This window comes from Mixophyes fleayi, chromosome 4 (assembly GCF_038048845.1).
Source record: "Mixophyes fleayi isolate aMixFle1 chromosome 4, aMixFle1.hap1, whole genome shotgun sequence".
In the NCBI taxonomy this organism is placed as follows: domain Eukaryota; kingdom Metazoa; phylum Chordata; class Amphibia; order Anura; family Limnodynastidae; genus Mixophyes; species Mixophyes fleayi.
The window spans coordinates 135,744,587-135,771,590 of record NC_134405.1 but is presented as its reverse complement, the minus strand read 5'-3'; the positions used below and the strand labels follow the sequence as shown (position 1 = coordinate 135,771,590).

General features: G+C 39.9%; 1 protein-coding gene across 1 annotated transcript in view; it reads right to left on the bottom strand.

Annotated features, from left to right (window-relative positions):
• IREB2 (iron responsive element binding protein 2) overlaps positions 1 to 27,004 on the bottom strand; it is a 59,125-nt gene continuing 32,121 nt past the window's right edge. The window contains exons 9-23 of the mRNA XM_075208404.1: positions 24,187 to 24,326; positions 23,072 to 23,243; positions 22,028 to 22,125; positions 18,889 to 19,005; positions 12,628 to 12,787; positions 10,352 to 10,487; positions 9,603 to 9,687; positions 9,368 to 9,524; positions 8,779 to 8,903; positions 8,473 to 8,577; positions 7,941 to 8,083; positions 7,667 to 7,814; positions 1,957 to 2,079; positions 890 to 1,075; positions 1 to 580 (exon numbers count right to left, since the gene is read on the bottom strand). Of these exons, the coding sequence (XP_075064505.1) occupies positions 470 to 580; positions 890 to 1,075; positions 1,957 to 2,079; positions 7,667 to 7,814; positions 7,941 to 8,083; positions 8,473 to 8,577; positions 8,779 to 8,903; positions 9,368 to 9,524; positions 9,603 to 9,687; positions 10,352 to 10,487; positions 12,628 to 12,787; positions 18,889 to 19,005; positions 22,028 to 22,125; positions 23,072 to 23,243; positions 24,187 to 24,326 (2,006 nt within the window). The 3' untranslated portion in view covers positions 1 to 469. The remainder of the gene's footprint in view (positions 581 to 889; positions 1,076 to 1,956; positions 2,080 to 7,666; positions 7,815 to 7,940; positions 8,084 to 8,472; positions 8,578 to 8,778; positions 8,904 to 9,367; positions 9,525 to 9,602; positions 9,688 to 10,351; positions 10,488 to 12,627; positions 12,788 to 18,888; positions 19,006 to 22,027; positions 22,126 to 23,071; positions 23,244 to 24,186; positions 24,327 to 27,004) is intronic.

Below are 27,004 nucleotides of genomic sequence, written 5' to 3'. Positions count from 1 at the left end.
TGATAATGAAGATTTAGGCATCTTTATTTCATAACATACTCAACAATGAGTCTGGTGTTCACACAAAAGTAAATTAGTCTTTACTTCCATGACAGAATGAAAACTAAGAGCTCATCAAATGGAAGAACAGTTTTTAAATAAAAAATGGTGCCACTCCTTCATTCACTTCTGAATTGGAAGTCCACGAATTAGCCAGTTGCAGGTCTTGCAGAGTAAAACGGTGCCCTGTGCACATGACTTCAAAGCAAGTCATAGTAACGTGCAAGCCTGTGTAATGGGGATGACTGTTGGTTATCCCTCAGCAGGAATAAGGAAGGCATGCCTGTAGCACCAGTCGTCTATTGAAAGTGCTGGAAGAGATTTCACTGGTTTTGTTTCCCACCAGTCTTTAAGGCGGGAAAGAAAGGACAAGAGCACGTGAAGCAGTTGTGCAATCCAAACAGTTCATCATTTGTCTTTGATGACATTACTATAAGTATTTCCGAGCTACATAGCTTAATATTCCTCCATGCCTATAGAATGTGACCTCTGCTTCATTATTAAAGGCGGCAATCACCCGAAATACCTTCCCGCTGCTTGTCTGAAAGCAAAAAAATAAACATGTTTAATAAAACTGACCAATATGAATTTAGAAGCATTTAGGTTATAATAAACCACAGTAATCTTAACGGTCTACAAAATGTTAGAAAGTTAACAGCCTACGTGTTGGGAAGTTAGAACAATTTTTCTACAAAAATATAAATCTCAGTTTTGACAAACTTCGTTTAAAAGGCTTGAAAAAAAATGTCCTCTAGTTTTACAGATGCAACTCATTGGTTAACAGTATAAGACATGGATTTGATTTAAATGTAAACATTATGTTATGTTGGAGAGTTCAAATAAAACTTACCTTGACCTCCAAAGTTTCTCCAGGAACCAGGTTGGCAGGAATAGATATAGAATACTGCTCTTTTCCTGAGAGTCCAAGTGATTCTGCACTGTCTCCAGGACAAAATTGAAAAGGAGCAATGCCAATTCCCACCAGCTGGTCCTTATGAATCGTCTCATAACTTTCAGCTATCACAGCTCGGACACCCTGAAGGATTATAAAGATTATGAATAACATGGCAGAGGAGTCTCCTACCATTGCCTGTGTGAAAGCCAAAACCCTATTTTCACAAATTGCAAGATTATTTTCTTTTCCGTTACCTTCTGGTGGAAAAATACATATATTAAAGACCTGAATGCGGCTTTAGCTTTATTATCCAAAGGTGGGCCCTCCAATAATACTTTACAATACAACCGGCTGCGGAGAACCTGTTTCCACAGACATTAAAGGTGTCGGAAGAGATAATATGGACCCTCAAGTCCTCCTTCCTTTCTTACAGAGCTTGTAAGAAAAGAAAAGACTGTCTTGATCATAATGCACTATGAGTAATTAAAATAATCTTTATTATAGCATTTGAAAAAAAATAAAAAGCCCCAAAAAAGCAAAAGCAAAACTATTTGAAATCATTATTGTTTACAATTTCTAGTGAGACATTTAGATAGTAAGTGATCAAAGAATAAAGTGTGATAAACAATTGCTGCTGTGTGCGCTGTCTAATTTGTATATACTGTATATCTTATGCATTTTGTAGCAATCTTCTTCTTAGTTTGTGTGCGCCCAATATTGTAGCATTGTTATCCTTCTATTCTAAGCCCGTTACCTTCCTGTTCAAATGTGTGTATTCAACATTGGCTGAATAGTTATGACACGGTAAGCAATTTTGAAAACATACTATGTTTTGAGGTAAACCAAAAAACCCTTTCTGTGACAGGGGTAGTGACCTCATTTAAGAATATTTGCTTTTCCTGCCTAAATAAATGGCTTTTATAGATATGATGTGCAAGTGTAATTATTCCAACCTTGGATGGCATCCACCGAACTTAACATTTCAAACTCATTCAAAATCATTACAATAGTTGAAAACATACCAACAAAAATGGTCCTTTAGCTGCCCAATCTCTCGAGTTCCCTGATCCATATTTTTTACCAGCAATAATGATGAGCGGAATATCTGCTTTTTGGTAAAGTTCTGCAGCTTCAAATACATCCATCTGCAAAAAAAATAAAATGAATATGTAACTGCCATTTAAACTTCTGTTTAAAAGAACCTCAGACTTTACCTCAATCTGTCAACCCTCAATCTCAAGAAGAAAAAAAAAACTGCTCCCTAAGCCCACCAGGGCAGGCATGAACTGTGGGTCCGCAAATTCAAAATATTACTTCGCCCAGGTCAGGTGTCATCCTGACCCACCCAGTGTCTCTTTCATCTGTTATATAGACATTTCTGCCACCACCGTAAAAAAAAACAAAACCTGTGTAAACCCATATTTTGGAACTGTTGGAAGGGCAAATTCACTCTTAGAGGTTTGAATGGGGTCAGTTCTGACCAAATATCAAAAAGATTTCATCTCATCATCATTGGTAAGAATGACAAATCATCATCAACGTTACTTTATACATAGCGCCAGCAAATTCTGTAGCAGGGGCGGATCCAGAACTTAATAGTACCGGGGGCGATTTAGGGGGGAGGGGGGGATTTAGCCCCACCCCCTTTTTGCCACCTAAGGTTGCCGACGGCTGCACACTATGTGCAGGTCCGTTCGGCAGAGAGAGTTAGGGAGAGACCCCCCCCTGGATCCGCCACTGTTCTGTAGCGCTTTACTATATATAACGAGAGAGTTTTTTTTAGATGTATGCAGTTTGATGTAAATAGAGAGTTGATGTGTATTCATGCAAAATACAAATTGTAACTAAAAACAGAACATATGAGGTTGATAAAGAAGGTGCAGACATGCAACAGGGTCTTTTAGTTTATATACATTTTGCATTTATTGACCTATAGCGCTATTCTTTAAATCTTTTATTACAAAAATAAAAGAGGGTAGAAAGGGCCCTGCTTGCGATTACGTTCAGTCTAGACAGAGAGGCAAGTACAGAGACAATGGGAACTAGTGGGAGATTACGACTGTAGCTCCCAGAGACATTAGTATCAGGTGGGGGTAGGATAGGCTATAGTGGTGGCTATTGGGAGAGCACTTGAAAGATTGAAGGATGGAGGAGAGTCTGGTCAGGCAGAGTAGAGTCCAGTAAGCGAGAAGCAACACAGGAGAAGTCTGGTGAAAGATGGTAATCAGAGAGGAGGGGAGGATCTAAGAGGGTAAGAATATAGTGAAGAGGACAGAGATTAATGAAGGGAATGAGTTGGTGAGGGCTTTGAAGGTTATTAACTTGAAATTAATCTTGGAGGCAGTGGGGAGCCAGTACAGAGAATTGGTGCAGTTGAATACACAGGAAGAACAAAAAGACATGGGGAGATGTAGTAGATTTGGGTAACACTTGCAAAGTGGTGGTAGCGGAGACTTAAAAAAAAAAAAGTGTCAGTTCACTGAGAGAAGAGGTATAAAAAGAGAAAAGCAGAGGGCCAAGAAGAGAGTTTTGAAGGACCCCTACTGATGCATAAAGGGAGAGGAGCATTTGCTAGAAATAGAGACACTGAAGAACCGTTTAGAGAGGTAGGAGATGAAGCAGGAAAGAACAGTATCGTGAAGACCAAGGGAGTGAAGGGTATACAGGTTTAGAGGATGGTTGACTATATCAAAAGCAGAAGAGAGGCCAAGGAAGATGAGAGAAGTGACTCTTGAAGATGAAAAAGTGATCCGTTGAGTAACGAAATGAATCAACTTGGACTGGTTAAAGGGAGCTAAATTACTCCTGCCAAATAGTGGGTAGAAACTGTATAAAAAGGGCAGAAAAATCCAACATATAGTATGTTCCATCTGTATCTATCTGGCTGTGTGCTATTGTGTGTGTGTGAGATCGCTAGTTTAGTGGAGTGTAACAATTATTTTAACAAGTATCTTTAAGCAACATTACTCTTCCTAGAGATCCTGCTTTATCCCTGCAAGATGCCTATACTCTGTCACATTCTTGTGACCTACAGACAATGTGGTTTTAAGCTCTGAGTAGTTAAAAAAGAGCAGAATAATGATTTAAAAGGATTTTGTGAGTGATTTCCACGGTGTAAATGGACCAACTCTGGCAATGATGTCTGAACTGTTCCAAGGACATGACATACCTATTATTATTATTGTTTATTTGTATTGCGCCACAGAATCTGTAGCACCTGACATAGTAGTACAAATATGACATACATGAAAACTGTAAACATAAGTACATGGGTACAGAGCGGAATAAATAAATACAAGGATGCAATTAATAGAACAAATCGCATGACATACAGGAAAAAAATTCAGCATCAGACATGATCGGGACAAACAAAAAAAGACAGATTTGATGGACAAGAGACATTTTTTAGAGGACCCTGCCCATAAGAGATTACATTCTAGAGTGAGGTGATAGTGAGAAATGTTAGCGACTGAAGGGACATTAAGTTTAGCAGTCCAGATGGATAGCAGAGAAGGTGAAGGCTAAATAGTCTAACTGTCAGGAGAGTAAATTGAAGTGGCGATAGAGAAGGTTAAAGGATATTGGGCTGGGCGGCTGGGAAGGAGGGGAACAAGGGAAGAGAGGTATGAGTGAAGTGTGGAGAGGATGGTGCAGTCTGGATAGACATGGAAAGCAGTTAGCATAGTGTGTGAACACTTTCATAGTGTGTAGAACAACATGTAATACAGATGAACAGATTGGACATACAGAGAATTGAAATGAGAGACAAGATTTGCAAGTGGTTTATTAAATCAGAAGTGATCTCATCACCAATACTAGCAGATCAGTAAGGCGTGTCAAAAGCAGGTGCTACCAGTGATTTCGAAACAGGGTAAAACTCGGTTATAGCTTCGAATTATGCTATATAACTCTTAATACAATTGTAACGAACACACTTTGAACTAATCACAATAGCTAAGCACCCCACACCGACTTGCAGCCACTACACACTGTATGGTTAAACACATGTAATTAGTGACTTCAATCAACCACCAATAACCTCTCACAACAAAGGCTTACAGTATTAGTTTTAAACAAAAACAGTGAAAGAACAGAATACCATGTATTAAGAAATAAAATTGTGCTTTCTTAATGCAGTGCACATACTGGTGCAGATAAGGTATGGAGTCTATGGGCATTACATTAATTTCCTCTTGTTTCATTGTATTAGGAATATGTTTAATATGAGCAAGGAAGGGAAGGTATAATCTATTTAAAAATTCAATGGAGGACCTAATGCAATCAATAAAGTTGTCTGTACTGTAGGTTCTGCATTTCTGACCCATAAGTACTGTAGACTCAATACCATTAAATCAACATTTGGGAAACCTAATCCTTTTGTCATCACTCAAATACCTACGTGAAGCATCCCTTCCCATGATTTAATCTGACACTTTATTATTGTCACTTATTTTATAATTATTTTGGATTTATAATCTATTTTTTCATTTAAATATTAAATAATTGTTTTCTGTTATAGTATTGGATTTTATATTATTTTTAATATAATAAATACCTTTATGATATTACTAATCTCTAAATCAACATACAGGGGCATATTCAATTGTTGGCTATATAGCCAAAATTCTCGCGGCGTGCGCACTATTACCGTCATTAAGGTAATAGTTCGCGTAAATACCAGTATTACGGTACTTTTCTCGCTGGATTTCAGCTCAGGGCGCTGCGAGCTGAAATCCAGCTTACTATTACCATAATAACGGTAATAGTTTTAACGGCCACTATGTCACACAGATTATATTTATTAGATATAAGTAAAGTTACTCAATGTTATTTACCCTTCACATTAACTTTATATTTAATGTTCCATTATTGTACTTAGAAGATAGTGTCCGATTTGTTACTGTTAATAATTAATGAGGCTATATATAATCGGAACTCTCTTTATGAATGAAAATATCTTGTATCCGTGTCCTAATAGTAACATCGTGATTGTACCAATAGGATCCTTAGATAGGTAGGACTTTGAATAGGATAGGCAGTTACTACTGGCGATCATCCTTACAGGATTGATTCTCTAATTGGCTCCCCGGTTATTACGTCAACATGGGGGCTTGGCTCTCATGGCTTCAATAACATGTCAGTACTATTGTTCGTCTTGCCCTGACAAAGCAGACAAGCTAGATGCGCGTCGGCGTTCGCTTTGTATCTCATTCTCGGCCATACTAATGATACCTATACTTTTTTAAGCTGGTTCTATTGCTCCCATTATCAGATGGCTAACTGGACAGGACGGCTAGTAGACAGAATAGTGTCATCGCTGACTTGGTACAGCCCAGATCTATCCGTACCTATGTATTAAGGTAATCACTTTTGAATCATATATGGGGACTGTACAGCTATTAACAGAACTTCGCAATATATATGAACTGGACGATTATTTCTGGTCATTTGCACTTACTAAACAACTTACTGGATATAACTTCGTAATAGGCAGGCAATAACAACTTTCTGCACATTATGCTATGAATCTAAATTATTTACAATAAGATCACTTATATTCAGTGATTTATTAACCCAAAGGATCGCTATGAATTAAAGGGCTATTACTAGCTAATTGACACTAACAAACATAGTTTAGCATTTGGAATGGTATATTTAAAACTAATATAGATGGTGTCTTGCTTAATTGGATTAAACCAGAGTAAATACTGTGATCAAGTTAATTATTTACCTACAATATCAACAGAGGCAGACTATAATTAAATTACACAAATGAAGGTGTTTATTCAATTACAATAGTGTGAGATAACAGAGTGTTATTTCACAGGTCACTATATTTTCACTTTTTGTTTTTTATTTTTTGCTAGTTGTATGAGATTACAATCTTTTAATATAAAATGATAATTTTATTGATATAAGATATTTCTTTACATCCCGGAGTGCCTCTATATATACACACTTTTCTTTCTCCTACTTTTCCCTTTGATAAATTGTCGTCAGCAACTTTCATTTTTGTATTGTAGAAGCCACCACTTGTGTTTGTTTCAATCCCCCTTATGTTGTACGCTTCAGCAAAGAGGAAACACTCATTTTGTTTCAATGTATGTTCAGATTTCATCATTATTAGATTCGTTTACCTCCACAATTATACAGTGTTGAAAATAGGTTAACACTAAGAAAAGAAGGATAATTATAACAATAACTTTTTTTATAAAATGATAACATTACATGCCAATATTTAATATTGAAATGAATGTGATCTGTAAATAGTGGTAACAGCTGACCAGAATAGATCTCATATTCACATATTCTAGACACTCGGCATAATTAATGTCCCTTCAAAGAAGGCACCATATTCTTTCATTTTATAAAGACTGAACAGTGAAAATCAATAAAGGTCTCTGGTTAGCCATGAAAAAAGTGTCACAGTCGTATAAATATCTGAAAACCAAAACTTGGTAGAGGATATACCAGTGTAGTCCAAGGTATTATACATAAACTGCTATGATTTCATAGTTTGGACATACTGTATAACTGGTTTACAATGGAATGGATGTAGCTTGTCTAGTTCGTTTCTAAGGCATATTCTAAATAGGAGTTCTTAGAACGTCTGACTCTAAAGACAAAAGTTGGCTGTTTTCTTTTGAGTTTTTTTTGTATCTTTCCAATGGTGTCTTTCCTGTGAATATACCTCTAAATGGAAATATTATGAATCATTATTGTGTTACTCACCATCTGTCCTGATGGAAAATGGATGGTTTTTGGCCCCATTTTTCCAATGAGCTTATTAAAAAGTTTCATGTTTGCGAAAGTGCCTCTAGTCATCACAGCATCATTGCCTCTGCGAGCCCCATACGAGTTAAACTCTCTGGGTACCAGACTACAGGGATAAGAACATTACATTGTAAATGCACACAGAGTGGACAAGCTGCAAATAGAAGAGTTACAATAAAAATGCAAACATTACTGGGAAGAGCAAGCATGTTGTATAATGCGGAGGACTCACTTCCTCTGAATCAAGTACTTGGCAGCTGGGCTTGTACGAGAGATGCTTCCTGCAGGAGAAATGTGGTCAGTAGTAACCGAGTCCTCTAAATAAAGCAACACATGGGCTTTTTCAATGGCCTGAAGTGGTGCTGGGTCCTTATCCTAAAAGTGATAAAGAAAGGCTGAAGAAAGGCTGATTATACACGACAATAAATGTGTCAGTGGTTTGTGTATCTTCTCTGATCATAACATTTTAAAAAATAAATTGTACCCAGATTGCTCAGTTAATTTTTTTTAAATTTAAAAGACGGATATGGAAAAGACATTACTCATAAAATCAAGGCGATTCATAAGAATTATATAAAGACAGGAAAATATATCAACTCCTGGATAGATATGCAATACTTTCAAACAGAAAATACAATAGATGGAGATGAAGATGTAGTCATTTCATGCCAATAGACACTAAAACGCCACAGCTGGAGATATTTAGATAATGAGAATGAGAAAGAGAAAGATCTCTTCAGGGATAGGGGCTTCGATGTACTCACTAGTTTGCTGAAAAAAGGCGGACTTCTGATATAGGTGGATCTCTGATCCCAAGGGAATAAAGTGCTTTCAGGTGTCTCCAGGAGGTTCCACCGTGTATTTTGCTTCTGTAAAAATAGAATACACATTTTTAACAGTCAACAAACACACAAAAGTTGCTATACACAAATATATAAGAAGTGTAGCTAGAGTACATGTATCTCCACTCCCGCTTCTCATATTAAAAGCAAGGTTTAATAGATCTTAGAAAAGTGTTATCATTCTCTAATTAGGTTAAATAAACGCTGCTTCAGAAGGTCAGATCTTACCTCTATTTTCACTTTCAGATCTTTGAACATGGACGGTATAACAAGATGCTCCTCCACTTGTAAAACCTCCTCACGGCTGGGCCAAACGTCCCGTAGGAAGATCTTCTCCCCCTTTGCATTCTCCCCTAAAAGTAATATAGGAACATATTACTGTCTGTAGAGAAGGGAAGTGGACAAAACAAGGACTGTACTAAAAAATATGCCACAGTTTATCAATCACACTGAATTGCACACTGAATTGGTAAAATTTAAATATCTTGGTGGCAACAACTGTAGCAGCCTTCAATTAATTTTAGTGAAAAAAAATTAAAATAAGTGCGATATTAACAATTAATATGCCAAAGCAAAAATAAATATGCTGTGTGTATACTAACACTGCACACAATACTTCTTGTTCCAAATATTTAAGGATTCACAGAGGGTGTGTGAAAATTTTCATAAGGTATCCAGCCTACTTTGTATCATTCTTCATGTCATTAAGGCAGACTACTACTTGAGAAAACAATGTTAAAATTTAGCTTAATATTAATAATAGGAAATGAAAGGAAATAAAATATCCATATTTACAATCTCAATAGTGAAGACTCACCCAAAGCATCTGTTTGCAGGTCTAGGTTCACAGTGCCTGCTAATGCATAGGCAACAACTAGAGGTGGAGAAGCCAGGTAATTGGCACGGATACAGCTACATCTGCTGCCCTCATAGTGCTTGCTTCCTGAGAAAATGCCGCATGCCACAAGGTCCCCCTGAAAGTAAATAAGTGGAATGCATTTGAGATTGCTGTAGTCCAAATACATATTTGAACAAAACGGATGTCAGCATACCTCTTTAATAGCAGTGACAATTTCCTCTGGTAAAGGATTGGTGTTGCCCACACATCTCGAGCATCCATAGCCGATAATGTCAAACCTGAATTTAAAGTCAATGCAAATGAGCAGATATTTTACATTTTATCAGAGCAAAAATAAACGATTAAGAGGCTATGAACAAACATGAAGATCCATTTAAAAAATGTTAACATCCCACCCCCCCTACCATGAAAAAGACTAGACAATACTGAACTAACCTATAATTATATATAAGGTGCATCTTAACAAATCAAAAGAGATTTCCATATTCATAGCATTTAATGCCTTCCTGCAAGTTTCAATAAATTTATTGTCTTATCTTTCTAGCCAGACTGTACTTTACAGTCATGTGTTTATATTATCATGCAGAGCTATTAATAATGTGTCCAAGGTAGAGGATATAGCCTGTCTATGCCCTAGGGCAACATAAAAATGCATGCATAATTACATAAATACAGAGGCGCACACTACAAAGGCTATAGGAAAAATCAATATATTGATTACAAATGATAAAAGGGCATATACAAGCCAACAATGAAAAGTCCCAGAAGGTGGAGACCCATATAAAAAAAAAAAAAAAAAAAAAAAAAAAAAAGAAAGAAAAGAAAGTGGGAGATAAAAGGAGGCATTTGACACGTGGCAACACAAAAGGTCAAGTATTTAGAAATTATATGTATACAGCTTCCTTCCCCTTTGTAGCCGTTACCCTGAATCCTCTTACTCACCCAAGCTGGTTCAAGAAAGGCAGCACTCCACTGGCAGTGAGGTAATGTGTGACCGTTCCGCTTCCAGGCGATAGGCTTGTCTTTATGTATGGCTTTACCTTGAGCCCAGCTTCCACAGCCTTCTTAGCCAATAGGCCTGCGAGAAATATAGCTACATGAACACTTACAGGATTTTAATATGTGACTCGCTTTCCTATCCACAAGGTAGTCAATGGTATTCATTTAGTAAAAACAGTTTAAATCTGCAGCAAGAAGAAATCATGCACTCGCTTCCACAGTATAATTACAGCAGAACTAACCAGCAATTGGCTTTGGTTAAACTAGTGCATGTTACAAAATGAAAGCAAAGTTCTGACCGATTGCTTTGGGTTACTGCACGTCTGCACTTTTTAGCAAATAGACAGCAAGTCTTTTATAGGTTAGCCCATTTATTTACCATTATTTTAACTACTTCATAACTGGATGGCACCGTCCCCCCTTTGTGAAACTTTCAGTCAAATTTACAGGGATAATTAACTTGTATTTCTTAAGTCTACACAGGTGAATGTGTTTTTCATATCACAGCTTCCTTTTGGTTAAATAGAATAAATATTGTATGAAGGATTTGTAAGAATTTTTACTGTTTTTTTTTACCACACCTCATATTAGCGCAAGCATATAAGAGGAACATTTTAATTATCGGAATTGCCACTAATACCACTAATGCGCACTTAAACATAGCCACAAGGTTACTGCAGAACTATGCATCTAATTGAATCGGCCCAAATGACTGATATGATTTTTGAGAGCTGTTAGTTTGACAATTCATATTACAAACTGTGTCAACTGTCATAGTTCTGATATTTATATGCTATTTTGTCCATGTGGCTTACATTATGTTGGTACACCCATTTGAAAACTGAAAATCAAAATATTAGAACATGTAACTAGCATAAATATATTTCAACATAAACGTCTTGACCATATTCAACATTGTCTGTTTAAACATCATATTTTCTAGGCAACAAAAAAAGTTTCCAATGATATTTGTAGGTGAGATTTTAGAATCTAATACTGTTAAACTTTGATATCAGACATTACGAACTAGATATTGACAGAACCTAAATACAGAATAAATTTGGCTTTTATTTTGAAAGAAACAAAAAAACATTTTTTAGAATGGCCTAGCCTTATGCACAAATCTGTGAGAATGTGTTCTCTATGAAAAGATATCTTTTTTTTTTAAAAAAAAAAAGCTGGATGTAACTGTTGCTACATAGTAACATAGTTGATGAGGTTGAAAAAAAAAAAAAGAGAGACCAGTCCATGAGGTTCAACCTATTTTGGATCTCCTGCGATCCCTCACTTATATTCGAAATTGATCCAGATTAAGAAACCGCCAATCTGATTCAATCAGGAAAAAACCCTCCAGACCCAATATTACAGTCTTCTTTTATCCCTATATCCACTACTATCCTTCATTTTAATTAACATTCATATCTCCCTGGATATATTTTTCCCGCAAAAAATTTGTCTAACCCTTTCTTAAACATATCTATTGAATCTGCCATCACAACCTTCCCTGGTAGTGAATTCCATATCTTGACTGCCCTTACTGTAAAGAACCCCTCCCTTTGCTGGTTGTGAAACTTCCTCTCCTCTAACCTTAAGGGGTGACCGCGTGTCCTGTGTATAGTCCTTGGGGTAAGAAGTTACCATGAAAGTTCTCTGTATTGACCTTTATTGTATTTGTACATTGTAATCATATCTCTTCTTAGACGTCTCTTTTCTAAAGTAAACATTCCTAAACTGGCTAACCTTTCTTCATAACTTAATGACCTATCCCTCACAAAGCCGTGCAGATTCCCACTAATAATCTTATTGTGCACCAAGTAATCCAAAATACTATCCTTTAATATACCTTCCAGTAGTTTCCCCACTATTCATGTCAGGCTTACAAGTCTAATTCCCTGCTTGTGATCTCGCCCCCTTTATAAACGGCACACTGTATTTTTCTATATTGCTTATCTATGGGCCTTTCATGTTATATGTTGATCCTGTGTATATATATCTTGGACTTGCTCTATATTTGATACTCAATGCTGTAAACGATTACACTGTGCGATATATCTTTTGAAAGCTCTATTATTTTCTAATTACATTGTTCCTATGTGTCTTTGTTTATACCACTATCAGAGGGTCTAAATGCCTGTGGACAGCTGGTACACGTGGTTACAGCACCAACTGATTTCACCACAGGATGAGCCAGAGTGCTGTGGGACTTCAGGTTTCATTACCTGCAGTCAGCATGACAGAGGGGTTGCAGTTGTTGGTACAGCTGATTACAGCAGTGGTAAGGACACAACCATGTGACAATAAATATTCTGAGTTTCCATATGTGACAGCAACCTCTACTTTCTGCTTTTCTGCTGGAATTTGGAATCCTCTCAAACCGACCTGAAAAGAAAGATAAACACAAATGAGAAAAATGGCCTGGTATATATCTGTTTGTACAGTGATTACCCAATACAACAGAAAGAAATCTTATTTTATGCAAAAATCTGATGTACTACACTGGCAAAATACTGCACACTCCTAGCATTCCAGTGACATCACAATCATCCTAATATTTACTGACCAAAAGTGGTCTAAAGAACCAGTGACAGGGTCATGGGCGCCAAAGGCTCATTTATGCGAAGGCTAGTCAGTCTGATCCAATTCCAAAGAAGAGATACTGTTGCACAAATTGCGGAAAAGGTTAGTGCTGGCTATGATTAAAACCTGTCAGAAAACCGTGACCGGTCGGCGGCTACGCAGCAAGCTGCGATGCAGAGTGCCTATGACGACCCCACCTATCGCCAAAAGTGCCAGAACTGGACCATGGAGCAATGGAAGACGGTGGCCTGGTCTGATGCATCATATTTTCATTTACATAATGTGGACGGCTATGTGCGTGTGCATCGTTAACCTGGGGAAGAGATGGCACCAGGGTGCACTATGGGAAGAAGGCAAGCTGTCAGAGGCAATATTCTGCTAAGAAACCATAGGTTCTGGCATTCATGTGTATGCTACTTGGCCACATACCACCTTCCTAAACATTGTTGTCATGAAGGGGTTCTTGTTCTGCAACAGTTTCCCCTGATGGCGGTGGCCTCTTACAGCAGGATAATGCGTCCTGCCACACTACACACTAGAAAAACCCTGGAGAAGAAGAGCTAGACCTTGTAGTTCAACTAAGAGGCCATCATGTCAATGTCAGGTTGACCCCATCTGTCCACAAACATGTGACATACCGCCAAATGCAGAGACCACTCGCCGGGGTTAAGAGTGTGCCTCCCAATTTTCCACTCCTGGAATTAAAACTGCCATGATGACCTGAGTGATTTTCGGCCCACTGAAAAATCACGCTCGTCTCTCTCATTGCTAGAGGGCTCCCGGTGCTATCCTGATGATTGCGGTATGCCACCACCGTGGCATTGTCCAACTGTATGCAGCAAAAGTCCCGCACTGACCAGAGCACAGAACACTGCTTGCAGTTTTAAACACATTGACTGGAAGCTTGATTTCCTCCAGAGTCCAAAGACCCTGAAAGCGGGCGTGAAGACATACAACTCTCCAACCCCAAAGGCTAGAATCCATCATCACCAATGTCTAATTCCTGAAAGAGAATGGGCAGCCCCTGCAGAGTTTGTCATTCTGCAGCCACAAAAGAAGCGACTGAAGTACCCGAGGGGAAACACGAAACACCTGACTGGAAAGACTGAGGTGAAACCTGTTCCACTTGAGGAGTTCCAGCTGATATTCCCTCTCATGAAAGTGAGCAAACTGGACTGCCTTGAAATTCAATACCATCTTTTCCAAAATATTCATGCAGAAGTGTACAGAATTGTGTCCGAGAGCCAAAAGAGATCCTACCATCTCTTATGAGGCCTGAATCTTGTCCACTAAGAAGAAGAGACGAAGAGAAGACCCAAAAATAGCGTCAATCTGAATTTCTTGAAATTGAGGATTCAACCGTGGGACTCCAGTCAGATGGTGACTCTGCCATGATAATATTGTCCATGTAAGGGATGATCGTAACCCCCTTTGACTGCAACAATGCTGCCTTGAATGCCATAATCTTGGCGAAGAACCATTGGGGCCATGGCCAGACCAAAAGAAAGAGACCTGAACTGGTAGTGGTCCAATTGAACAGCAAGCCTGATTGCCCTCCCAGATGTGAATATGCAAGTATGCGACCTTGATGTCTAGAGGCACCATGAACTCGCCCTGTTCCATGCTGTGAATTACTAAACTCAAGGACTCAATCTTGAATTTGAGCATCTGCAGTTGGGTGTTCCAAGATTTGAGGTTCAGGGTCAGCCTAAACAAACAGACGGCTGTAGAACCTGAAAGAGTTTGGAATAAAACCCCAAACCGCTTCGATTTTCCGGAACCGGTATAAGCACCCCTGAAGAAATCAGGAAATGGATGGGCTCTCATCAGGCGCTTTGTCCGACCTGTATAAAAGAACCATCTGGGTAGAAAGGTGGTGCTGGTCTGTGGGAAGATAATTGAGGAGATCTATCATGTACCTGTGGTCCACAATTCCCCTCACCCAGCCATCTGTGGTAAACTGAAACCACTTGTTTACTGTTATTAATTATGTGCTTTTTTTTTCCCTTCAATAAATATAAAGTTAATCCCCACCCCACTATTTTCTATTTTATTTTAAGTCCTGTATTAATTTAATGCAGTACTTTCTTTATCATAAACAAACGCAGTAACGCCTGAATGCAAATGTACTGCAACACACCATTCTTCCATCTGGTCTTTATTTTATCTATACTTATAAAACCAAAATATATATTGATTTTATCTATACAGCATGATAGCACTGTTAGCAATGCTGCCCCACAGTGCTTGGCTCATGGGTACAATTCCTACCACGGCCTTGGACTATATGGAGTTTGTATGTTCTCCCCATGTTTGTGTGGGATCCCTGGCTTCTTCACGTACAGTCCAAATTGGTAAGTCAATTGGCTTCTGACAAAAAAATGCACTCTAAGCTCTAATGGAGCAGGGAGTGGTGTGAATAATTCCATAGACTATACCTCCTTCTAGTCTTACACATTTCAAGTATCTTTTAGCATGATCCTCATTCCACATCTTGCATGTGTTGCGTGCATTGTATAAAGGTAATCCATATCATCGGTACAGTATTCCATGTGCATAATGTACTCTAATTATTTAAAATTTAAGCATTTTAAAAATGTGTTCTATTCTTTTATGTAATAAATCTAGTTCAACCTGAAAGTCTAGCAGATTGGCAGGTCCTGGCGGTTTGCAGACTGCCTCCCCATTCCTGGGAGCTAGGAAAATAAAAAGAGTACCTCCATGCATAAGTTCACTGAAATTGCACAAGAAGCATAGCCAGTATTCAGGCTGCTGCAATCAGAGTCCCCATATGGAGATCGGACTGCAGTTGCACTTGGAGCCCTTTCTAGTAGCACCAGAAGGATTTTTACTGAAACCTGATTGTCCATTGCACTTTGGGAATCCCACCACAGACAAGCTCAAATAGATCTGGTTCTACCTTCCTGCAGTCATATTTGGCTTGGAGAGGGCCCATGGCCTTGTGGACATAATGTATTGGAAGTAGTTTGGGTGGAAGATTTAAAGAAATAAAATATCAAGACAAAACTTACTGAAGCTAGGGAGGAGTGGGGGGCTGAGCCACTACCTTTCCATGGCAGTGGGTCAACAGGGGGAAGAACATCCCCTTCCCTGCAACTGAGTAATTGTGAGAGAGTGTGCACTTGTATTTCTATATTTGTGAGGATATTGATCTGTTTACACACCAACACTGTGGGGATCTTGGTCGGAGTGGGGACAATAAAAAAAAATGAAGTCCCTACAAAACTTACCAATGCTAGTTAATGCAGGGAACCTTGCTAATATACTCTGCATCAATACCTGGCCTTACCCCAAAGAGTCACTTTTGTTGGAGCAAAAGTGTGCACGGGTGTCTGACGCAGAGGGGGAAAGTGTGTGCACACCACCACTAGATGTCAGTGGAACATACGTATGTATGTTCGACTACATACTGGAAGAATCGCCCCTGTGCAGAGACCCAGAGTGCAGGAAGTCGATATGGCTGTACACTCCTCTGGGTCTTTAACAAAGGGTCCCTGCACTGCACTTGTAACGGGAGAAAAGAAAAACGGGAGAAAACTATTGCTAACTATAGTATAGGCAGGAGCCTATACAAACGTGTCCTATCTCCTAGGCACTTAACAATAACAGGTCTGAGCTGGATAGGACAGGCATGGTAGGGGAGGAGTGTAGGGAACAAAGTGCCTAAACTCCTAGTCCCACCTACTATACCCAAATGTACCACAGTGTCCCCCAATGGTAGGAAAGTGAAAACGAGATTACAGTTTTCCTGCCCTTTGACACATAATGGGATAAGACACATTCAAGTCCTTCTGCTGCTGAAAATAAAGTGGGAAAAGTGAAGCATGACACAAACCAGTGATGGCACCAACTATCCTAGAGAGCAGTGGAGATGAGAATGCCGCTGACACTTCAGAAGAGAGTGGTGCAGACACCAGCAGTGATGTGCCATTGCCTAAGGACAAGTCTCAATCTGATGGCACCAGAAGGCTGGAAAGATAATGCTGTGTCCGTCCAAAGACTGTCCAAAAACAGTGATGACTCCAGAGTGTATAACAAAAAATCAGCACTGTCTGTACCGCGAGAAGCCCCTCTCAAAAATAGCCCGGCATACTGAGCATGTTCACCATAATGTGACTGAAGTTGCCTGGGCCATGAAATTTCCAAAGCACTCGAAAGAATGGGGCATGCAATTTGCACATCTTCATAATAGAGGCAACTTTGTACACAACTCTGGACGGGGTAAGGACAGGACACAGTGTTTTGATTCCATGCAAGCTACCAAAGAGATAGTTCCCAAAGGCTTCATGAACGGTGTGGCTTTCAAAGTATTTTTGCAAGAAAATACTTGTGACGATACATTAAGACATGTAAGCTTAACCAAAGGGACAACAAACAAAACTTAGCATAAACAGAGTTCAGTCTGTGTGCCTTTGCTCGGCAAGTTCCACCTGTCATTAATAGTGGCTTTTAGAAGGTTTGGAGCAACATGACCCCAGACTAAATTTTAATTTTAATTAGTCAAAAATGATAGGTGCATCATGCAGATGGGGCAGCATCTCTTCAACCGGGTCAGGTCAGCTGTTGGCAAACACTAGTACATTCATCAGAAGCTTTGAGAAATGGGAAAGCTACTGTTACTTGCCAGAAGAGCTACCCCTCTGAGGAAGATGGAAGACTTTATCATCCCATCAAACTTTCTGAATGTAGTATACAAGGTGAAGCTGTTGGCTGGCATTGAAAATGAAACTAATGCATTTAAGACACAATCGCTGGCACTGAAGGTCTGGCAAGGCTTGCAAAAGATATCAAGCATTGTGGAGTGCCTGGCAATGATGGAGGTGCTGCACTGCTGCGGTGTATATGTACGCAACTCCAGGAAGATCTATGAGGCAAGATCAGCTTGTTTGAAACCGCTTAAGGAGTCAATGAGGAACAAGTCTCAGCTCTTACCTTACACTGAAGATGTGAAAAAGATGCACTTGAAACAACAAGCATACCAATGCAATTTATCCACTGAGCCTTCACTTAATAACTGGACATTGCTTACAAAGGTCACCCGGGCACAGGTGACCTTGCTTAATCAAAGGGGGGGGAAGGGAAAGTTTCCAAGATGTTGCTGACTACCTTCTCTTTAAGAGATACATCAGATCTTCATGAAGATGTTGCCCTAGTGCGGTTGACACTTCCCAGTCAGAAGGGAGACTGTATGGACCCAGCAACATGTGACCATGCCCAGCCAAGACTTCCAAAGGTCAGTGTAGCACATGGTTTTGTTAAGCAAAAGCATGTTGGCCTTCTGTTTTTATGGCAGATTCATAATGGACCAGTCAAGTTGTAAAGAAGTGCAGGGAAAAAAACTGGGACAGAGATCCAAGTTGGGTGCCCGGAAAGCATGATTGTGTTGCGTGCATCATGGCTGAACCATCAGCACTGAAAGATCGAAACTGGTTAGCTGTGAAATTCTACATAAAAGAACGGTATAACAGCTGTAAAGAGAAATAAAATAAAAAGTAGTTGAAACTAAACACAGTGGTTGACCATGACTGTATGCAGGTGTATGGATGTCCTCAGGTGGCTAAAACTTTACCCACCATGTAGTCTGTGTCAATACTTTAGATTTCCAGTTCGACTTTGATCAAAGTGGTAACTCTTGACAAACAGCTTCTACATATACCCATTAAGACAGGGGTGTCCCCCCAAGTGTCATATTCCAGACATGGGTCTTCACGATGCAATAAAAAAAAAAAAAAAAAAAAAAAAGTGTGCGCGCGATAGCGGCGAGGTCCAGCAACACATCTTTTCAAACTAAATCCCCTCCCAACAATTTGTTTAAAATAACCCCAAAAGATAGAAAGTTAGCCTATATCTGTTACAAGAAAGTTACTCAGCTTTTCACCTACCTTTTCACTTAGGCATGCTTCAAAATCCTTCTTCATATCAGTTACAGATACCCGGTCTTGAGGTCTCTTCGGGCCACTTACATATGGAATAATGGTGTCCAAGTTAATTTCTAAAACCTTAAAAGAGAAGAGTACATTGCAAATCAAGCAGAAAGACAACAAATGATTTGTGTGATGTGTCTGGATTCAGCACTAGTCATAAATCTTTCTTTTTGTGGGTATATTATGTCTTGGTGTAAGGACATGGTAAGAATCAGTGTCGGACTGGCCCGCCGGGGGACCGGTCTATCCCCCGGTAGGCCCCAACCCTGATCGCTCCCCCTTCGTTGGTGGGGGAGCGAGTAACTGAAGAAAAAAAAAACAAAAAAAAACTTGCGTGTCTGCGGCGCTGGCTCCGTGCGCACTGAATGCCGGGCGTGACGTCATCACGCCCGACATTCAGTGAGGAGCGCCGCAGACAGAAGACAGAAGACAGAAGAGAATAAAGAATCAGATAGAAAAGGTAAGTGAGGGAATGGAAGAAAGAAGAGAGCATGAAGGCAGAGCGTGAAGGCAGAGCGTGAAGGGAGAGCGTGAAGGGAGAGCATGAAGGGGGAGCATGATGGCAGAGCATGAAGGGGGAGCATGAAGGGGGAGCATGATGGCAGAGCATGAAGGGGGAGCATGATGGCAGAGCATGAAGGGGGAGCATGAAGGCAGAGCATGAAGGGGGAGCATGAAGGCAGAGTGGAGGGGGAGCATGATGGCAGAGTATGAAGGCAGAATGAAGGGGGAGCATGAAGGCAGAGCATGAAGACAGAGTGGAGGGGTAGCATGAAGGGGGAGCATGAAGGGGGAGCATGAAGGCAGAGTATGATGGCAGAGTGGAGGGGGAGCATGAAGGCAGAGCATGAAGGCAGAGTGGAGGGGGAGCATGATGGCAGAGCATGAAGGGGGAGCATGATGTGAGAGCATGATGGCAGAGTGAAGGGGGAGCATGATGGCAGAGTGGAGGGGGAGCATGATGGCAGAGCATGAAGGGGGAGCATGATGGGAGAGCATGAAGGCAGAGTGAAGGGGGAGCATGATGGCAGAGTGGAGGGGGAGCGTGAAGGGGGAGCATGAAGGGGGAGCATGATGGCAGAGTGAAGGGGGAGCATGATGGCAGAGTGGAGGGGGAGCATGATGGCAGAGTGGAGGGGGAGCATGAAGGCAGAGTGGAGGGGGAGCATGAAGGCAGAGTGGAGGGGGAGCATGAAGGCAGAGTGGAGGGGGAGCATGAAGGCAGAGTGGAGGGGGAGCATGAAGGCAGAGTGGAGGGGGAGCATGAAGGCAGAGTGGAGGGGGAGCATGAAGGCAGAGTGAAGGGGGAGCATGATGGCAGAGTTAAGGGGGGCCAGGAGAAGGGGGAAACAAAAGCAGCATGACACAGGGTGATGAAGGGGGGGCAAAAACAGCATGGAGGGCGCAGTCTGATCATAAGGAGGCCCAGCATGGTGATTAAGGGGCACAGTAATGTGTGTGTGATGGCACAGCGGGCTTGTGGCAATGTAAAGTGTGTGTGGTAGGTGGTAGCTAAATAATGGGTGCTATTTTCTTTGTAGGGTGAAGGTGGGGCAATTTAATTTAAGATGGGGTGGTTTGGGGGCTTTTAATTAAATGTGAATATGAATTATTTAATGGCAGTGACGGTTGCGGGAAATAGGTATATTTATTATACGTATTATACATAAATGCGATTTATTGCAGGGGCTGTCTGGGGGGAGGGAAATAGGTTTATTAAATGGGAATACTATAACTTTAATGTTGGGGCTGGAGGAAGGCCTAAGTATTAATTGTTGGTCCTATTGATTTAATGCCAGGGCTGGTTGGAATCTTCTAAATGTACCCATTATTTTTTCCAAATAGGGCCCTCAACATTCCAAGATCCAGACAAGCAGCAACTAAAGAAACCAGCAGCTGCAGGTGGTAAAAGTGACAACAACAGGTAGGACAGTCTGTCAAAAATTCTGAGTCTAGTGCAGGCTTGGCTAACCTGTGGCACTCCAGGTGTTGTGAAACTACAAGTCTCAGCACACCCTTCCAGCAATAAGCTGCTATATATTGGCAAAGCATGCTGGGGCTTGTAGTTTCACAACACCTGGAGTGCCACAGGTTAGCCAAGCCTGGTCTAGTGGGACAATCCCGATTTATGGTGACTGTTCTGTCCAATCTAAGGGGCAGGTCAGACTGTGTACTCTTTATACACACACTGCATTCTTTATATACTACACTATGGTGCTAGCTGTCCTTCGTGGGCTGACCACTCCCCCTCTAGCGTCTAGTCTCGCCTCTATGATGACTGGCCACACCCCCTCTGGTGGGCCCCTAGCATTGCAGTTCCCCGGTGGGCCCTTCATGCCCCAGTCCGACACTGGTAAGAATAATTTCTGGATGGATGTATATAGTAAATCCACAGCATGCAATATGTACACACTATGGCATGGTTCTATATATCCAGGTACAGGTGCGATATGTAAGTTATAGATTACGTTACTCCCTTAATTAAGCATGTTTTAAGCCAAGTCCAATCTGAAAATGTGCCACTAAAAGGAAAAGGAAGTTTTAGAATAGAAAATTAGAAATAAGCTTTATACTACATTTAGATAAACAATGTGTATGATGCATACTACATTGCGTGGATATGTGCTAACATGCATTTTATCCACCCCATTAAAAAAAAAAAAAAAAAAAATCCATGAAATTATACTCATGCTACATAAAAAAGTTAAGCATTAGGACAGCAAAGCAGCTATACAAAGGCTTGAATATCATTCAGAATATCTATTGTATTATTGAAAAAACAATGCTGGAAAATACAAAAGGTTACAATGTCTGTCAAGATGTAATTCAGTGCAGATTATAATGTACTGAAGAAGCCAGAGAGACAGAAACCTCAAATAAACATTACGGGAAGAAGGGAAACCTATAACCCCACTGGTGCTAATGTTTTGTAATCATCCACAGCACAAGAATTACGCTTCACTTCATAGTTGATACTCCACACTGATCATTAGAAATGTCTGGTTACCAATTTTAAAAGGATCAATAGAAAGAAAGTGTGAAGTAAAAGAAAGGTGTTAGAGAGCTGGGACATTTTCATATCCAGTTTGTGTATTACCTTGGAATACTCTGGTGTTCTCACAGTTTTCTCTTCTCTAAGCAGCTTAATAGCTTTCAAATAGGCCTCAAATGTCCTTAGTCTGTGCTCATCAACACCTAATAAGAGAGAACATAATGGAAATGCAGAGATCATCATGGAAACTATAGTAGGTCTTTTTAAACTAACAATGTCCTTGTACTGTCTGAACCTTCTCTCCACTCGCTGAAGATGGAAGCAAAGTGATCTATGCAACAATTATTACAAAAAAACACCAAACAAACAGTATCAGGTTGATTAAATTGTGCAGGATTCATTTTCTTTCTGCCAACATTTGAAAAGGATGCCCAGTGAAGTAAAACTTTCTAAATGTACAACCTGTGTCTCGCAGATTGATTTCTACAATCTGAATAGTTTGTTTCTGCTACTTGTTGATTATTTGTGACTTTTTATTTTACAGCTGACTTGGAGGCAGTACAAAGCTAGTTGTGACACTCAAGATCATTGTAAAAACAGCATGAAAAAAAAAATACATATCCCTTCATGCATTTGTGCTTATTTCTACAGGGGAATAATGCTGAACACAATCAAGTGGTTCCTCAAACATCAATGAGAGGTTCTTTGGGTTTGTGCATGCAAACCTCCTGTGTGTGCCAATGGGACTGAATGATAACACCTTTTCAATAGAAATGTTCTAACGTTTGTGTGTGGATGTATCTCTAACATATAGATCACAAAAGGAAAATATTGAGTACAATGCTGCATAAACAGCCACAGTAGCTGACACAGTGTTCTGTACTATCTTCACTCTATACAGTTTTGTTAATGGGACCAAATAGATCCCAAGTCGGCTGAAAAAATGAAAGCTACAAGATGGAAAATCTGCCCTAGAACGAGATTGCTTACAGCCTCCTTCCCCAGACTTTAAGCTAAAACTCAAGGTCAGACTTGGAGATAAAGTCTGTTTGAGAACACTGAAATTCTGAACACTTGCTAAATTACACGTTGTAAACTTGTTAGAATGCATTCCTAAACACCAGATTATCTGAACCCCAGAATTCTTACCAGTCTGTTGCAGATGGCCAAGGGTTACTTGGTCCACTGGAAAGAATGCCACTGTGGCTCCATACTCTGGACACATGTTGGCAATTGTGGTGCGGTCAGCAACTGAAAGCTGTGAAACTCCCTCTCCAAAGAACTCCACAAATTTACCAGACACGTCAGCCTGTCTTAAGAGCTGAAAAAAGAAAGGGAAAGCGATTGCTAGACAAAATTACAAGCCTTGTTGGTTTCACTGCAATATACACACCATAAAAGGGTTTTAACATATCAGAGGCAGAAGCTAAAATTTAAATGAAAACAATTTGCTATGGCTAGCCTATAACAAATTACTGTTATGCATGATTCCAAGTTAATTCATAGAACAGTAATAATCTCTTGGAAAAAAGAATTCAAGCAAGAAGTTTGTTACTACATCGAAGGTGTCACCACATCACCACCAAGTACCAAAGGTATGCAAAAGCTACCAGCTACACTGGGATTCATGGCATATGTAAGTTAAATTATACTAAATTTAAAGTGATCCAGTCTCCTACACAGAGGATTCATCCATTTTCAGTTATTATTATTATTAATATTTATTTATATGGCGCCACAAGGTTTCCACAGCGCTGTACAAAATAGAATACAAATAGTAGACAATACAGGGTACAACAGTACAGAGCAAAAATGAGTAGAACCAAGACTCCAAAAGCTCCAAGGAAAGCTAGTACAGGAATGGAGTTAATACAGAAGGGTAGAGCTCACAGACTAAAGGGAGGGGAAACAAACAGCAGCCTTACAGGAGTCAGTGGAGGGAAGCAAGAAAACAAGGAGCACAAACAGGGAAGTAAGGAGAACCAGGAAGGAGAAGGTTAGGTGGATGGCTGGTAGGCTTTCAGGAACAGATGGGTTTTGAGAGCCCGTTTGAAGGTGCTCAAATTAGAGGACAGACTGATGGAGCGAGGGAGGTCATTCCAGATCATTAGGAACTCGTGAATAAGTCAGGCCTCATGAATATTAAATCAGGCAGAGCTTCAGTGATGTCCTTGTTTCCAAGCAAAGTGATTTGGTTCAGCCCACAAAATGGATACCTACACCGTGTTTAGGTGACATGTCTATTGTAGTGACAATGAGCTCACCTTGGTGATGCTTAAAACAACATCTATGGAAGTAGTAAGTGGACCAACAGAGCCAGTCACCTCACATCCAACAACCTCTGGTAGAGTTAATGTAATGGGTATGCCCAGCATGGCAGCTTCTGATTCTATTCCTCCCACACCTGCAGAAGAAAAATTGATAAAGAATGTTGGAGAAATGAAGAGTTAGTTCAGTTCTTATATCACATCCACTGCATGAAAAGTAACTGGGGTGAACAGGCCTTTTATTATGTTAAAAGTACACCCTGCACTCTTATAAGTGTACTTACATTGGGATCAGAACAAACTGGGTAGGCACAAAGCAAAAGAAAATTCCAAATCAGCTGCAAAGAAAAGAAGTTGTCCAATATCTCATCCTATGCACAATCACCTGTTGTTACATTTTGATCTGATGCAGTTTAATCCAATGTAGTAAAGATCACATTAAGGGCCTGATCCTTGTTGCACTGTAGGGGATGAAACCTTAAAACATGCAGACAGATTTGGAACTGAACTGGGGGCGTGTCCTAGCTGAACTCTAAAATAAAGCTGTGAAATATTTGTTCACTTCATTCAAAAGCAGACACTATTTCTTTACATGCAAAAATATACTGCTTTTTTGCATTGCAACATTGTTTGTCCAGGTGCCAATTTGCACCCACTATTTAGATTTACTCAAAGGGGGGTATTCAATTGTTAGCGAGTTTGTAATTTCGAGCGTGTTACGTCTTTTTTTTTTTATTATTATTTTCGAGCGCGGAAACTTGTCCCGCAATTCAAATTTTTTATTTTTTTTTACCGAAACGGTCTTATCGCGCTCCAAACGTTTGTCAATGTTAAAGTATAGGCTGGATGCGAACCCTCAGCGGAAAAAGCTATTCAATTGTTTTTTAACGCTGTGGGTGAAACAGGCAAATCTGCGGTTTCATCTCGCACCTCCTTGGTCTGCTCAAAGAAAATTTTTTTTTATTAAGTTAAGAAAAATATACGTTAAACTGAAAAAATAGGTGTAAAAGTTCATAAAAATAACCTAAAAACTGAAAAGTACTATTTTTTTTAAAAAAAAAAGTGTAATAATTAATAATTTTTTGAAAGTTCCCCCTTTAAAAAAATCCATTAGTGGTGCATGTATTTAAACTTTTTTTTTAAAGGGGGAGGGGGGGGGGGGTGGATGTGCCTGACCTCAGTCAGCTCTCATCAAAATTGTGAAAAGTAGCATGTTATTTATTTATTTTTTAAAACCAAAAGCGTTTGCTCCCCACTCTATTTAGTCTTAACCCTAGTGCTCGCAGGCTATTGCTGTGTGTGTTAAAATCTTTGAAAAATTTTGGGTAGGGTTCCCCCTATTTTAATTGAACCAGCACTAGGCAAACCAGCCGGGGTGATAGGCACTATAGCGGGGGACGGGACGCAGCCCGTTGCCGATAGCACTAGGGCTCTTCCTACTACCCCTGGGCTGTGGGTAGTAGGGTAATGGGGATTTTGTATGAAAAAAAAAATAAAAAAAAATTTGACTTGTGGAACTACATGTCCCAGCCAGCCATGTTGGCCTAAATAGTGTGGGCATGCTGCTACTTGTCTAACTACAAGCATCAGCGTACCCATGGCACCCAGGGCATGTTTGCACTTGTAGAACCACAAGTGCCAAAATACTCTTACACCCACGGATGCCTGTGATCTGTAGTTCCACAAAGCAAAATGTTAAATAAAAGCACAACACCCTCATTACAACCACAAATCTTTATTAAAAATAATAAAACCCCAAGAAATACAGTAAACACCCTCATGTACACCATAGATTTTTATTAAAAACAAAATACTCACCATGGACAAAATCCTGTTTTCTGATGCTTTACCTACACACACTCATTTACGCAAAGTCCCAACAAATATTTGTACCTTCGAAGAAATGTCCGGCTTGGGGGGGGGGGGGGGGGGGGGGGCATTGTTGCTTGCAGTGCTGGGGCCCTTCTTGATTGCAGTGTAGGGGCCCAATCTCCTTTGCAGTGCTGGGGCCCTTATTGATTGCATTAATTTTCTTTTATTTTTTTTATACTAAAATTACTGCCTTAACCACTCCTCATTTCAAACTCGCTAGGACCAATAATAGAGCGCGAGGGGGTGGATGCAATGTTAACAATTGAATTAAGCGGTTTTTTTTTGTTTTTTTTTTTAAAAACGAGCGCGGGGTTTTTCGTTTTTTTTTAGAGCGCGGGATTTTCACCCGTCTTGCTAACAATTGAATATGCCCCAAAAAGGAGGACCTAAAATCCGAGTCAGTGAAAACTTTGTTGCAAAGGCACTTGTGAATGGGGTATAGCTATACTTCCTTGTGCAGGTAGCCACAATAAAAAAAATGCCATGTTTCAGGCCTATAATGTCAAATTTTCAATATTATGCAGTAATTATAACTATCACTAATTTAGACACCTTTTATCCGTAAAAGGCCAGAAGTCTGGCTTGTGTCTGGCACTTAAGGTCTACAATTGTTCTGTTTTGGACAAACAAAGCTTACGCATCAAATTTTACAATTAGCAGAATAAGAAAAAGAGAACATTTTCTCCAGAATTTATTTTGAATATTTATAACAGAAATAAAGCAAATGAAAGGAAAGACGGCTACAGCCTAGATGATATCCCAATGTCGATGCTGCTGAATAAGGCCTCATATTCATTGGCACTTATTTTGCGTTAAAAAATGAAAGTGAAAATGGATGTCAAACGCAATGCAATTGACTTTATTTGACTAGTGTTTTGTCTACGGTTGTCGCGTTTTGACGCATTTACAAAATGCATTCACTCTGTGCTATTTAACATGCATC